Here is a 13411-nt window from a genome sequence, read left to right on the forward strand (position 1 = left end):
ATCTGATGATGATGAACATTATTGATTTGATGCCAGTCTTCCTAATTAAACCATTTCTAGTCACTGTATATTGTTTTGTGTGTATTTAAGACCCAGACTAATTCCTGGACATTAATTGGACATTACAGTAATGGCTGATCTTGTGCGTTATGTGACCTTGATGTCGTGCTGCCAGATCATCCTCCAGAAGTCAATCAGAGTGGAGCTGAGAGGACCCTGACAGGCGATGTACCGGTTGTCTGCTGACGGCCCCTGCAGGAGAAACACTAGCATTACAGCCACAGCAGCGCAGAGAGCAGAGACGACAACCAGTGTGTTTTTGTCTAATGCACTCACATAAGACAACTTAGTGAAGGGAAAGTTAATAAATAGATCAATTGAATAAATAATTAATGAATACATTTTCCAGCCTTTTCAGCCGACAGTTGTTTCTGTAAGTTTTTTTTGTAACTCACTGAAGTAAGAGCTTACCTCCATGGCTGCTAATCTGTGATGGTTTCTGAATGCTGCGCCAAATGAAAGACTTTAAACTGAAACTTCTCTCATCTGTCATCACATTATTTTCTCAACACTGTGTTTTTGTTTATTTTCTTGTTGTTCCTCATGAGATGAAGACAGGAAGAAGAGGGAAAAGGAGTAGTCATTACCTTGATGAAGCTCGCGTTGATGTAATCAGAGTCAGAGTCTGAGGTCAGCAGAGACAACACCACCCGAGACTGGTCATCTACACACACACACACACAGACACACAGACACACACACACACACACACACACACACGAAACAGTTCCCTCTGTTTATAGTAGCAGATCATCTTAAATTTGAAGATGAGACAGGAAGGACACAAGGGGGGCAGAGGGAAGGAATGAGGAAAGGAAGCGAGGACACAGTGAAGGCAGCGTGCACGTACATGGCAGGATGTCTTTGTATCTGTTCTTCTTGATGTTTTCCTTCAGAGCTCCAACCTCAGTGGTCAAACCCAGATCTCTCTTCAACGACAAGGTCTTCGAACGCACCACCTGTCACACATGCACACATACACACACGCAGACAGTTAGTGTATGCAACAGATTTCTAGGACATATCTTACATGATATGATAAATAAAAAAATGGTGATAAGGTGTGTAGTAATGAGGGGGGTAGTGGAACTAACCAAGTACCCAGGGCCCCAACACTATTAGCAGGGGCCCCTTCCTCTCCTGCTGTCGGGTGGACAATAACAGTTGCTCTGATATTGAGGTTGAGGACTTCAGGTGAACTATGGAGAAACCACGTCATTTAAAAAAACTAAATAAATCAGGCAACAAACAGAGAAAAGTATGTGTTGTGAAGCAGCTGAAATGTAATTACGTGGACTGCCGCCTCAGATTCAGGTGTAATAACGGCCGTATTAAAAGGTGCTTATGAACAGGCCTCTGATGACAATGAACTATCTATCACAGTCAAGGTGGATATAATTAAGAAAAGATAATTATGGAGGAACAAATTCAATCAAACAATGAAGCTGAAGTTGGACGTATGAAGAAAACAGAGAGTTTGATTAGAGGAAGAAGATAAAGCATGTTTATCTGCCACGGGAAGAGCAGTAATGGTAAAGGTTGTTTAGGCTGTAAAGAGGAACAATCTTCAGACATGACTTATTTTATGCAGGTTTAGATAGCATTTAGTTTCTGTGCAGGAAGCGAAGGTGCACTCTGTCTATCAAAAGCTTTGGACGATAAGAGACAGACCATGAAGACAACTCCATTTAGAGTAAAGACAAAACAAAAAAAGAACAGCTTCAGACTGTATATTGGTGGTTTCCAGGCTGAAGGGTACAGCTGCCTGAAACTTCCATACAACACATGAATAGAGGATTCAGCAGCAATCTATACAAATTGGGTTTGACTCATTAATTTCACTGATTAAGTCATTATTGACCTGCACAGTCAGAGGGCCCAAGATAAATCAATCAAACAATCTTTAATATATATATATTATGTATATTTAAAATCTGGTGCAAAGAGATTATTTCATTAATAGGAAAGAAAAGACAAGCCTGCAAGATGATGTGTGTGTATACACATATTTACAAGACAGACAGTGAACCTGTAAGTACACATCAGATGTTAACTTATAATATAGTGAGAGTTCTGATTGCCAGTGATTATCTAAACAATCTCCTCTTCTTCTTTGGTATATAACATGGTGCGGGTTATTTTTGAATGTGTTGATGAACATGTTTCTGATGATTCATCCATGACGTCCATGACAGTACCCTGAAATTATGATCTGATGCCTTCAAAGGCCTCTGCTGCTTCCGCTGGTTGCCCATTGACCATTTATTTCCAACCACAGCAGAGCAGCTTCCTGTGGATGTGAACCTGCATCACATCTAAACCAGTGTGACCTGGAACCAGGTTAATGCCAGTGATAATGTCTGAACAGAACAGAAGAGCTGAACTCCACCGACCTCTGTTGCTTTAGAAACATCCTCATTTTGACACATTTCACACTGTCTTCGTCTTCATGTGTACGCACAGACACACTTTGAGTGATCACACACTAACACACTGTGAAAACCACAGTGTGTTAGTGTGTGATCACTCAATTGACCTGTTTCCTGTTTTAGCTGCTCGCTGGCAGAAGCCGGTGGTCAGTCATACTCTGTAGTTGAAGCACCACACAGTCACAGTGCCCCTGAGAAAAGATTTTATCTTGTATGTCTCCCTTCATTTATTTATTTATTGGTTTTTGTGTTGAACTAGATTCCCCCTCCTCATAATGTCATTGATTTCCTTGCCAGGTGCAGTGTCAGTTCCCTTAAAAGTCCAATACAGTATAAAAGTAGATGCCAATGTCTTCTTTGATTATAAAGCAGGTCTAGGTTCAGTATTGATACTGTGAAAGTATCAAAGAGCTCAGTCCACAGAGAAATGCACACAGCCTGTATTCAGAAACTGAGCCCTAAACTGAGCTGTCAGGACTTCTGTAACTTTGTGATGTCACAACAATGTGGTCACTGCCCTCAGCCACATCCCAAGCCCCGCCCACCTGGACCCACCACCCAACCTTGCAGGATTTGGTTTCTCAGAGTGTTTACCTGAAATCTGCTATATTTTTATTGGATCGCTCAGCAAACAGTCAGCCAATCAGAAGAGAGGCTCAGAGCCTCATCTTCTTATGGATCAACACTTCAAATAAAACACTGCAGAAGAGGAAAATTTAAAGTTGTTCACCTGTGTGTTTGTTATTTAGGATACATCTATTCTACATGACTGTAACATGACTGTGACTTATTGTCATTGACTGTGACCTTCATCAGCCATCATTAGTCAACAAAATAACACACTAATTTTTCTGAGCATCATGGCAACTCTGTATGTAAGTTCATCTTTAAAAACATCTCCCGTAAAAAACGAGCCCATAGGTCATTTGTGCTGCAGGTTATTATGTCCCACAGTTACATTTTATTGCTAAGCGTCATCTAGTGGTCGTAGTAATTATGACAGCAAAGGGAAAGTGCGGAGACGTAGTATAAAGAGAGACAAAGTCCATGTCAGGAGGAGGTTATGGTGGATGGATGGATATGATACAGGAGAGCGGTGTTCGACTCCCATGTGAAAGTAGCAGTTGATGTTGTTTCTATCATCCATGATCGTTTGTTGTTATTGCTGTAACCATGACAACAAACATCGTCTAATGTTCAGGAAGTACTTATTTTAACCCAAATCACGACCTTTTCCTAAATCTAACCAAGCCATAACTGTTATTATAGTAAACATGGCGACAAAGGTAGGTATGTCACTCTTGGTACAGTCTGCTTGTATACTTATTATCATAACCATGACAAGTTGGTTCACCTGCTGCCATAGGGGCACTACTTCAGGAGACACTCCAATGGGTCGAATCAGCGGTTTGAAAAAAACAACCTGTTAGTTCAGATTAGAGGAGTTGTGGTGACTATTTTCAGCAGCGGATTAATCCACATTTGGTGCTGTAGTGAGTGTTTGGGGCAACAGGACGGTGTGTGTGCGGCTGAGTCAAATAAACTTTGTGTGTTAATAGTGATGAAGGAACATGTCACCCGGTGACACAGTGAGTATAACTGATGTCTTTTAATAATAAACACTGGAGCTCTGTGGCTCAGATGACCTGATGAGACATTCAGTGCTTGCTTAAGAGAAGAAAAATATGGAGAATCATCACTTTTACTGAAAGCTGAGATGAGTCTGAGGCTCAGCAGGATCTCAGTGCCGTGTTTCAGTCTCAACACTTTTACTGGATGAGCCATTTCAGGAACAACAACAAGGAAGCTGCTCTGTTGAGTTAATAATGAACCAACCTGGGAGAGAATGAGGAAGCAGGATTATTGACTAACTAACCTCCACTGCCACACAGGAACAAACAGCCAGCCTGCAGACCCATCTTAAAACACACATACAAGTGTGTCTGATATGAACCAAACTCTATTTATTACCTCCATGACAGCTACACAGAAGGTGTAAAAACCCATGTTTCTATAAAACAAAGCACCTGTTGTGTTACTGACATTAAATAAACTCCTCAGTTTGTTACATCGTCTGAAAAGTGACAGTTGTAGGAAACAGGAAATGATAATTATGTAATGTGGGACGTGTGCACTCAGACAACAGACTTCAGTGCAGGTAGAACACAAACACTGTTCAGTCTTCTCACTTTATAAATCTGAATTTAAAAGGCAGAGAGAGACAGTTATCATTAATCTTGCTGTCATATCAGAAGTTTTAAAAATGAATATAGATGTCTGTGTGTAAAGTGTAGAGTGGGGTCCTCTGAGCAACACAACTAAACATAAGCCATTAAAACACACAAATCAGGTGTTCTGTGTGCATCATTTATTACTATAGCTGTTGTATGACCCACTAACCTTTGATCCCCAGTCTGGCTGCTGTAGGTCCAGTGCGCACAGATCAAAATCTGAAATCTGATCCTAGATCAGATTGTCGGTCTCTCATTAAAAAGTCTGATTGTGGGTCACTTCTGGTCAGGAGGTTAAAGTTTTTTTAAATGTTTTAAGTAATATTTCCGGTTGTTTCATAGCACTTTAGATGTTATTAAAAATGTCTTCTGTTCTAACACTGGATAAAGTAAATGAAATATGTTTTTGCGAGTATGAAAGTTGGTTTCTGAGAAGAAATCTGTAAGAAACAGTAATAAAAGTAGCTGTTGGGGGAGGTCTGGTAGCTCACTTGGTAGAGAGGGTAGCATGTGCGAAGGCTGAATCCTTACCGCAGCGGCCCAGGTTTGAGTCCAGCCCGGGCCTTTTGCTGCATGTTCTTGCACTTCTCTCTCCCCTAACTTTCGTCTTTCGTCTACGTCTATCTCTACTATCGCTATAATAGAAAATAAAGCAGAAATGCCAAAAAAAAATCTTTCAAAAGAAAAATAGTAATTGTTCACTTACTAGCTTTCTCTCAGAGATTTCAACTACTTTCAAAGCTGCTTTTTAAGAGACACAGAATGTATGGTCACTAATGTCACGTAGACACTTCCTCTGTATGCACAGTATGCATGTGTGTGTGTGTGTGTGTGTGTGTGTGTGTGTGTGTGTTTGTGTGTGTGATGTGTTGGACCCTGCAGGTTATTTCTGCCTGTTTCTTACCTCTATTCGGCCACATGTCTATTCAGAGCCTCTTGGTATATAAGTTTTGAACCAATTTTTGAACCGTTTATGTGTTGTCGGGTTTCTCCTCCTGTCCAGGTCCCATCGTCTGCTTTAAATATACAACACTCTCACATGCTGATGACAGACATTTAACAAAAACTGAGAGATATCAAATGTCTTATATGCCATATAAACATATACTGTGATACACTGTGGAAATGTGTAACTCGAAGATCATTCTAGAATAGACAGTAGAATTTAAAATGAATATCATTCTCAACTTCATCCACATCACACAGGAGTCACTTAGTGATAATAACTTTCACATAACAGTAGTGGATGGGAACAAGAATTAATGGCATTTTATTTGCTGATTTTGTGAAATTTGGTTAAAATTTGAGCTCCATGAGGATGGCAACTTGATTATGATATTTTACTAAATCTCCTGTTGAACAGTCCAGTAAGCTGTTTTATGATTGCCCATTCACAATGAACCCCAGCAGCAGTTCCAAATGGTTCTACTTAGTGTGGGTGTCCCACAAAGCTCTATTGTTGGTCCTTTTCTATTCACTGTGTCTATAAGCAATAATACAATGGTGCAGCTGGCATAAACTTTGGTAATATTGAAAACTAGAGCCATGTGAAACACCTTGCGACCAAGAGTAAAGATAAATTGGTATTTCTGTACAGAAACACGTCTTGCTTTTCTTCTTCAGTAGTCCATTGTACAGTCTATGTTTATAATTATGTCTGCACTTTATGGTGATATGGAGAATGGTGTGTCTTAAAAGAGATCATTACCTCAGTGGGACGATCTGTTTAAATTCAATATTAACTAACCAACAAACACCCAAACCCACTGTCCTTCATCATATTTCTAACTAACTATAAAACGTTATTATATTATACAGAATCAGAAACTCTAACTGTCTTTGGTATGACAATAAGCTGAGTTGTTTTGTGCGAGGTGGACAAAACAATGAGGGGAAGCACCGAACCCTTAGAGAAGGTTGAATCAGTGTTAATGACAGACACTGAGAACAGTGTGAACACAGCTGGCAACTCAATGGGCTTCCCACATCTATAACTGAGAGTCACAGAAAAAAAAGAGTGACAACAAAACAAAAGCAGGACACATCAGTGCTGAGAACCTTGCACTCTTTTACCTAACAGTTTTGCAGTATTACAGGGTGATAGTTACAGTTTGCTGAAGCTCACACCTACGTACATAGATACACACTTTGTTTTCTGACTCCAGACTGAATAACTCCACCTAATACGGTCATCTTGTCCATCCTGTTTCTTCTCTCATATTCACTGACAACAAGGAGCAAATGTCAACTGTGCTTAAACCTCCGCCATGTTTTAAAGTGTATTTTCAGGTAGTTTAGTCGTGGTTAGCTTAGCTTTAGCATGCAGTTAACTGCTAAAAGAGGCGGTGACATTAAAGGACCTGCACACCAAGTTCAAACCCACTCACTCATTTTGATTTAGTTTATATCTGATGTGATATCTTTGGCATGTGTGAACAGTGTAAGCCTGTGTGGGCAGGCCACCCTTAACTGAATGACACAAAAAATATTTGTTCATTCATTCAGTCACAAAAAGTTGATTGATGAATGGATGGATTGGTGGATGGATGGATGGATGGATGGATGGATGGATGGATGGATGGATAGATGAATGGATGTGGAGGTGACTGTCCAAGACAATAACATTATCATTTATTTTCACTAAAGTGGTGAACAACACAGAGCAAAAAGCTCAACAACACACAGCTCAACAATTTTTGGGTAATGATAAATAACTGAGACAATATAGAAGCATGTATGACTTTCTCAAGATCAACGACCTGATCTTTGAGATGCTTCCCGGTTGATAAAAACATGACTGAATGATTTTTGTAACTTGTGTTTTTTCTTTTTTTTTCTTTTTTTCTTTTACATAACATTGATATTGACTGCTGTGTCCCAGTAGCAGCATATATATATACCCAGAGCAGGAGGGGGCCAAGGATGGAGCCTTGGGGAACACCACAGGTCAGCAGGGCTGCTGAGGAGGAGGAGGAGGAGGCATCACTGAGGAGGATTTGAACCAGTCTAAGGCAGTATCCCTGACACCAGCCCACTTTTCAAGGCAATTATATAAAACAGAATGAGTGAAAGCTGAGCTGAGATCAAGTAGGGTTAAAAACTAAACCAAAAGTAAAAAATCATCAATAATTTTTATGAGGGAAGTTGCAGTATTTTGATGTGAACGGAAACTCAATTGAAATTTATCAAAGATTTTATTATTATTCATGAAATTACCAACCTTCTCTAAACCTTTAGATAAAAGTGGTAGCTTGGACATGGGTCTAATAATTTTAAAATCAAGAGGGTCAAGAGAAGAGGATTCACCACTGCATGTTTAAGACAGGAAGGAACAGAGCAGGCAGACAGAGAGCTGTTTACAACGGACACAACTGTGGAAGCGACACTGATATAAACCTCATAACATCCAGAGGACTTGACGAAGGCTTGAATTTGGCAGTTGCGTCCTTTAATGTGCAGAATGAGAGGGTCAGTGAGACAGAGGGGCTTAGTATACAGGGGCATCACAGATGCCCAAGAATAATAGGAGAGGCTTTAGTTTTTTGACTAGAAGGAGAGAATTAATTATGGAATCAATGGTTTTGGAAAAGAAAAAGTTGAAAGTGTCACCACTCTGAGTCATATGGTGTCTAATATAAAAAAAGCATTCACACCTTTCTCACAGACTTTGTTTAGCTTTGCATGTTTTACACAAAGCAGCCTGATGTCACTCAGTCAGTTCAGTTTATCAGATTAAAGCTGCAGCTCATGTAAATAGTTACCACACAGAAGCAAACACCAGCAGGGTTTTCCAGGAAAGTAAAAGTCTTTTTCTCAACAGTGTGTGTGTGTGTGTGTGTAACAGGAAAAGACTGGCCGAAGAAACACTGGGTGAGTTAATAATCCACAGAAAACAAGTGGAGAGACACATGCAGATATACACAGATGAAAAGTAGTGTAACATAAGAGGCTACAACACACAGAGCCTTGTATGTTATATGAGTGAAGTGTGTGACACACAGAAGTACCATCAGTGCCAAGCTCAACCCTCAAATCTGACCTACAGTTACTCAAACTTTTTCTTGTTTTATGAAATATTTTTGTCAAATATCATCATGTTGGTCTTAGCGCTGCTCTGCGACACTGAGAACATGATGAGTCCTGACCCTAAAATTATCTTAACCACAACCTAAACCTATATTTAAACCTGTGCTTTGCTGAAACTTCCTAACAGTGATGATATAAAGCTCTAAAATTGGATTTTCACGCAGACAGAGGTATACGAAAACACACACTCACGCTGTACTCCTGAGCCAGAGTGGCGGGATCCAGTGTCCTGAGGGTGGACAGCAGAGAGGGCAGTAGCTCCATGTCGCATCAAATATCATCCAGCAAACATCAGAAAACATCCAGCACCTGAGCCGACCTCCTCTGACTCTGTCAGAGCTGTGACTGCAGTCTGATCAGTCAATACTGAAATTGAAATTAACCTCTTGCTCTCTCTCTCTCTCTCTCTCTCTCTCTCTTAGTTCTCTCTTTACCTCTGTCTCTGTGTGTTTCAGTTCTGTCTCTATATTTAACCCCTGTTAGTTAATGATTTAACAGTAGGTAATTATGCACCTCTCTCTCTCTCTCTCCCTCTGTACAAAGGAGAACAAGGAAGAAACTTTAAATGGCATAAGAAAAAGCAAAAAGTTCAGGATGGCAACTTGATGATGTCATTGAATTGTAACATGTCAATGCGAGTCAGAAAGATGTTTCCTTCCTGAGAGCACAAAACATGTGAATGAACCAGACTGTGGGCAGTTTTAATCAGACTGCCATCGCCACCTGTGTGTGTCTGCAGGCAGTGCACAGAAACAGATGTGCAAGTCAAACCGGATCATTAAGAATCAATTTAAAATTTTAAACTTGAATTTTACGACCTAATCGTCCCCGTTAAAATGCAAAAGATGTCAGCTGCGGCCAGGCCACCAAGGTTCACCTTGAAATACATTTATTTCAAGTCACTTCTTGCAGCTGTTTATCATTTAAATCATCACCTAATTACGCCACACACCTTGATCAAAGCAAGTTCGGTTATATTTTATCACACACTTCCACAAAGTCTCATACACCTCAAACAGAAAGCTTAGATTCCGCCATTAGCCCTGCAAAGGTGCAGTTTTGCACACTTGTACCTAGAAAGCTCAGTACTAGACTGACCTTTTACACACAATAAGCCACATCTAATCACATTCTGGGCCTGACCCTACCTGGCAGGTTAATGTAACACCTGACCTGATATAACCTGATGTGTACCTGTAGCAATATAATCAAATACAAAGGCTACAGACTCACCTAGTTTAAATTGCTTTATGTGTCATTTGAATTCAGACAATCAAACTTGCCTTTATTAGACTTAATAGATGTCTAACAATAGCAGACAAATCAAACAAACATGGACGTTAATGTTGCCTGTTAGGATTCATAATTATGGCAAAGAGGAAAATACACCTATCTCTGCTACAATGACAAGGGCATTAAGTATTTTTAAATTAAATAGTATTTTTACTTTTACTAAAGTAAACTATCTGAATACTTCTTCCACCAGTGTCTGTGCTTCATCACAACGTTTACCCATTAAACAGAGGTGCAGAAGACCCTGAAGGTTTACCGTCCTCTGCAGCTGACAACACCGTGTAGTTCATTCTCGGTTCTCGGAAACAGCGTCAGAGTGAGAGCTCTGTCCTGTCTCCTCCTCTGTACTGCACTCCTCTCTGTTAGCTGCTCCGTCTCCTCCGCTAGCTTAGCCTGCTAGCTAGCAGCCCAGGTAAACATGGCTATGTCGCAGGCGCTGTCAGAGGAGGAGTTTCATCGGATGCAGGTAAGAAAAACAAGACAGCGGTTATTTCAGGTTGGTGGGTTCACACACAGGTAGCTGTCACTGCTGAGGAACACCTGTCAGGGGCGTTAGCTTACTGATGCTATCCGTTTGTCGTTAAAGGGTGGGAGTAGTTAACGGTGTCCTGCGTTAGCTCGGGGTGGGAGGGGGGCTGGCGGGTGTAATTTAATAATGTCAGGGAGGTGTCGGTCAGTTTGAGCTGGTATTTTGTCTCATTGATAATAAACTGATCAAGAAGCAGCTTTCATTGACAACCCACTGCAGCTTGCTCAGTGTCCACAGCTGTCGGGCAGAGCTAGCTTAGCATAGCTTAGCCTCCTCCTCCGGAAGAAGCGAAAGAAACCAGAGAGAAGGTGGCTGGATTTAGCTTCCTGCTGCTAACACTTCTTTCTGTCTGTCGGTTAGCTGACATGTTCGCAGCCACGGGACACTCGCCCTGATGAGAGTCACGGGGTCTGAGGCGGGCTAACACACCCAGCAGTGTGTGTTTAACAGCGGGCTCAGAGTCGTCTGTCTGTGGCTTAATGTAACGTTACAGCATCAGTCACACAAATAAACATTTCATATGCTCAGGGGTTCAGTCAGTGTGTAGACACGGAGCAGAGGAGGAGCTGGGTTACAGCTCAGTGCCGTCACACAGACACCTGTTAGCATGCTCACTGCAGACATTGGTGGTGTTTACATGCAGAGGGTAAGCACACCTGGGTACAACTATAGCGGTCTAACCAACAGTCCTGCAGCAAGCCCCAACCTCATGAAGGTTCAGAGGTGAGATTCAGCTCTGTGGTCATTATGGAGCCTGCAGGATGTGCTGCAGTTTTACTGTGCGTTATATCATTGTATATGTATTAAGTAAAGCAGTGAATTTAGACATCCATCTGAAGTCTGACTATTTGTTATATCTAAGATACAGTCAGAGTCTGTCTTTGTGAAACCAGCCCCTGTAGTCCGGTTCATTTTGTTCAGACCAAAGGACAGAAATGATTACTGGTAGTACTGGTCTGATTTGGGTTCACACTGACAGTCATACAGTCTGACAGGTAACTCACTGATTGGACTGTTCTTCTCATCTTGCATTACCAGGAGCAAGGTGAGGAAAACAGGTCTGTGTACATTTATATTCCCTGGTGTCACAAATAATTAATCAGTTTTTAGTATTATTAATATTATAAAGCTCCAAATTTACTGTGTTATTATTAGTGACAGACAGTAAGAGACATTCATTACTGCTTTAGTGAACACAGAGTAGGATACAAACACAACACACAGCAGTTTTACCTGATTTTTGACTGATTGATCACAGCAAAATCCTTCACACTATATGTGCTGTACACATTGCTTATGCAGATTGATTATCAGATCAGTCTTGGTCTTGTTATCTAGTCTGCACCAGGGTTCGACTGACACCAGTCCAAACACGGTGAACTAACCAGGCAAACACAACAGGGTTCATTCTAACCTGAATTAACATTAATTAGTGACAGCTGATGTGACCTGCTGCAGGAGACATTTGTCATTTTAACCTGTGATTGTGACAGCCAGCGCCAGATAAACATAACAAGCTGCAACCTGAAGGTTTTCTACACTGAGCTTTGATAATGAGAGGGAACAGATTCATCACCAGAGTTCAGCAAATCAGCATAGTTTTCCAGTTTTTGAATTCTCATTTGGAGCCCACTGCTCAGTGTAGAGCCTGGCTGTCGTACAGTGAGCTGAGGTGGATAGAAAACAATAAAGCTCAGTGAAGAAAGGATTGGATTTTGGCTTTTTGGAAAGAGACTGTTAAAAAAAAAAAAAAACCTTGAACAGTGGCTCAAACAACTAGAGTTCCCTCTGTTAGACTTCGTGTCTCTCATGTCAGCAGGGCGTAATATAGTAGGGTTTGGGCTGCAGTTAAAGGTTTTATTTAGCAGCCAGGTCTATTTCATGTAAATGGAAGAACCCACATATAAACCAGAGTGTAGAAAGAGGCTTAAATTGCATCTTTTCTGACATACAGTATATTAAAGGTGCATCCTCTCAGAGAGGGAACAGGGACTAGTTAACAAAATATAAAGGAGTATTTTGGTGCTGATGTTGTGTTTGACCACCACTTTCAGTTTATACAGCTGTAAATTATTTTGCTGTCACATTTATTTGTGTTATCTGTATTTTTGTATAATGTCAAAATGATCAAAAAAATAAAAACTTGAATTGAATTGAAGAAAAAAAAAAAGAAGAAAGGATCAGATTTTGATCAACTTTATTTTAGCTGATAGAGATCCCTTAAAATATGTATACTCAGATCAGCTCTGAGTCTCAGGATATCATTGTGATCTCTATTAAAACACAGTGTAAGAGACACCAGGAGCTCGTATGTAAAACTCTGCATCACTGGATAGTTTGTCTGTCTTCATCTCTCTCTCTCTCTCTCTCTCTCTCTCTGAAATGTAGTGAAACACACTGAGCTGTGTGTTTGACTCTGTTCACACTAGATTAAGTTTACGTTTCATTTCAGTCAGTGGCTGAATGAGGAGCTGCAGGAGTCCTCACTCCTGACCTGAAGTTAATGATTCAGGTTTAAGAGCACAGTGAAGGCAAGTTAATTAAACATGATAATGATATAATGTGATAATGTTGTGTGTGTGTGTGTGTGTGTGTGTGTGTGTGTGTGTGTGTGTGTGTGTGTGTGTGTGTGTGTGTGTGTGTGTGTGTGCAGGCTCAGCTGCTGGAGCTGCGGACTCAGAACTATCAGCTGTCTGATGATCTCAGGAAGAACACGGCAGGTAAAGCATCTCTCTGCGATTATTTTCTCATTTATTCAATCAGTCATTTGGTTTATTAAAAAA

General features: G+C 40.7%; 2 protein-coding genes across 3 annotated transcripts in view; one reads left to right on the forward strand and one right to left on the reverse strand.

Annotated features, from left to right (window-relative positions):
- Positions 1-9213, reverse strand: part of LOC111235449 (tyrosine-protein phosphatase non-receptor type 18-like) — a 19813-nt gene extending 10600 nt beyond the window's left edge. Inside the window, exons 1-4 of the mRNA XM_022763913.1 lie at positions 8999-9213; positions 911-1019; positions 648-724; positions 157-252 (exon numbers count right to left, since the gene is read on the reverse strand). Coding sequence (XP_022619634.1) covers positions 157-252; positions 648-724; positions 911-1019; positions 8999-9070 — 354 coding nt within the window. The 5' untranslated portion in view covers positions 9071-9213. The remainder of the gene's footprint in view (positions 1-156; positions 253-647; positions 725-910; positions 1020-8998) is intronic.
- A 1190-nt stretch (positions 9214-10403) lies between these two features.
- Positions 10404-13411, forward strand: part of gripap1 (GRIP1 associated protein 1) — a 40901-nt gene continuing 37893 nt past the window's right edge. For both annotated transcript variants that reach the window (XM_022763926.1, XM_022763927.1), the window contains exons 1-2: positions 10404-10565; positions 13282-13348. In XM_022763926.1, the coding sequence (XP_022619647.1) occupies positions 10518-10565; positions 13282-13348 (115 nt within the window). In that variant the 5' untranslated portion in view covers positions 10404-10517. The remainder of the gene's footprint in view (positions 10566-13281; positions 13349-13411) is intronic.

Source organism: Seriola dumerili, unplaced genomic scaffold (assembly GCF_002260705.1).
Source record: "Seriola dumerili isolate Sdu_G_001 unplaced genomic scaffold, Sdu_1.0 BDQW01000493.1, whole genome shotgun sequence".
Lineage (NCBI taxonomy): Eukaryota > Metazoa > Chordata > Actinopteri > Carangiformes > Carangidae > Seriola > Seriola dumerili.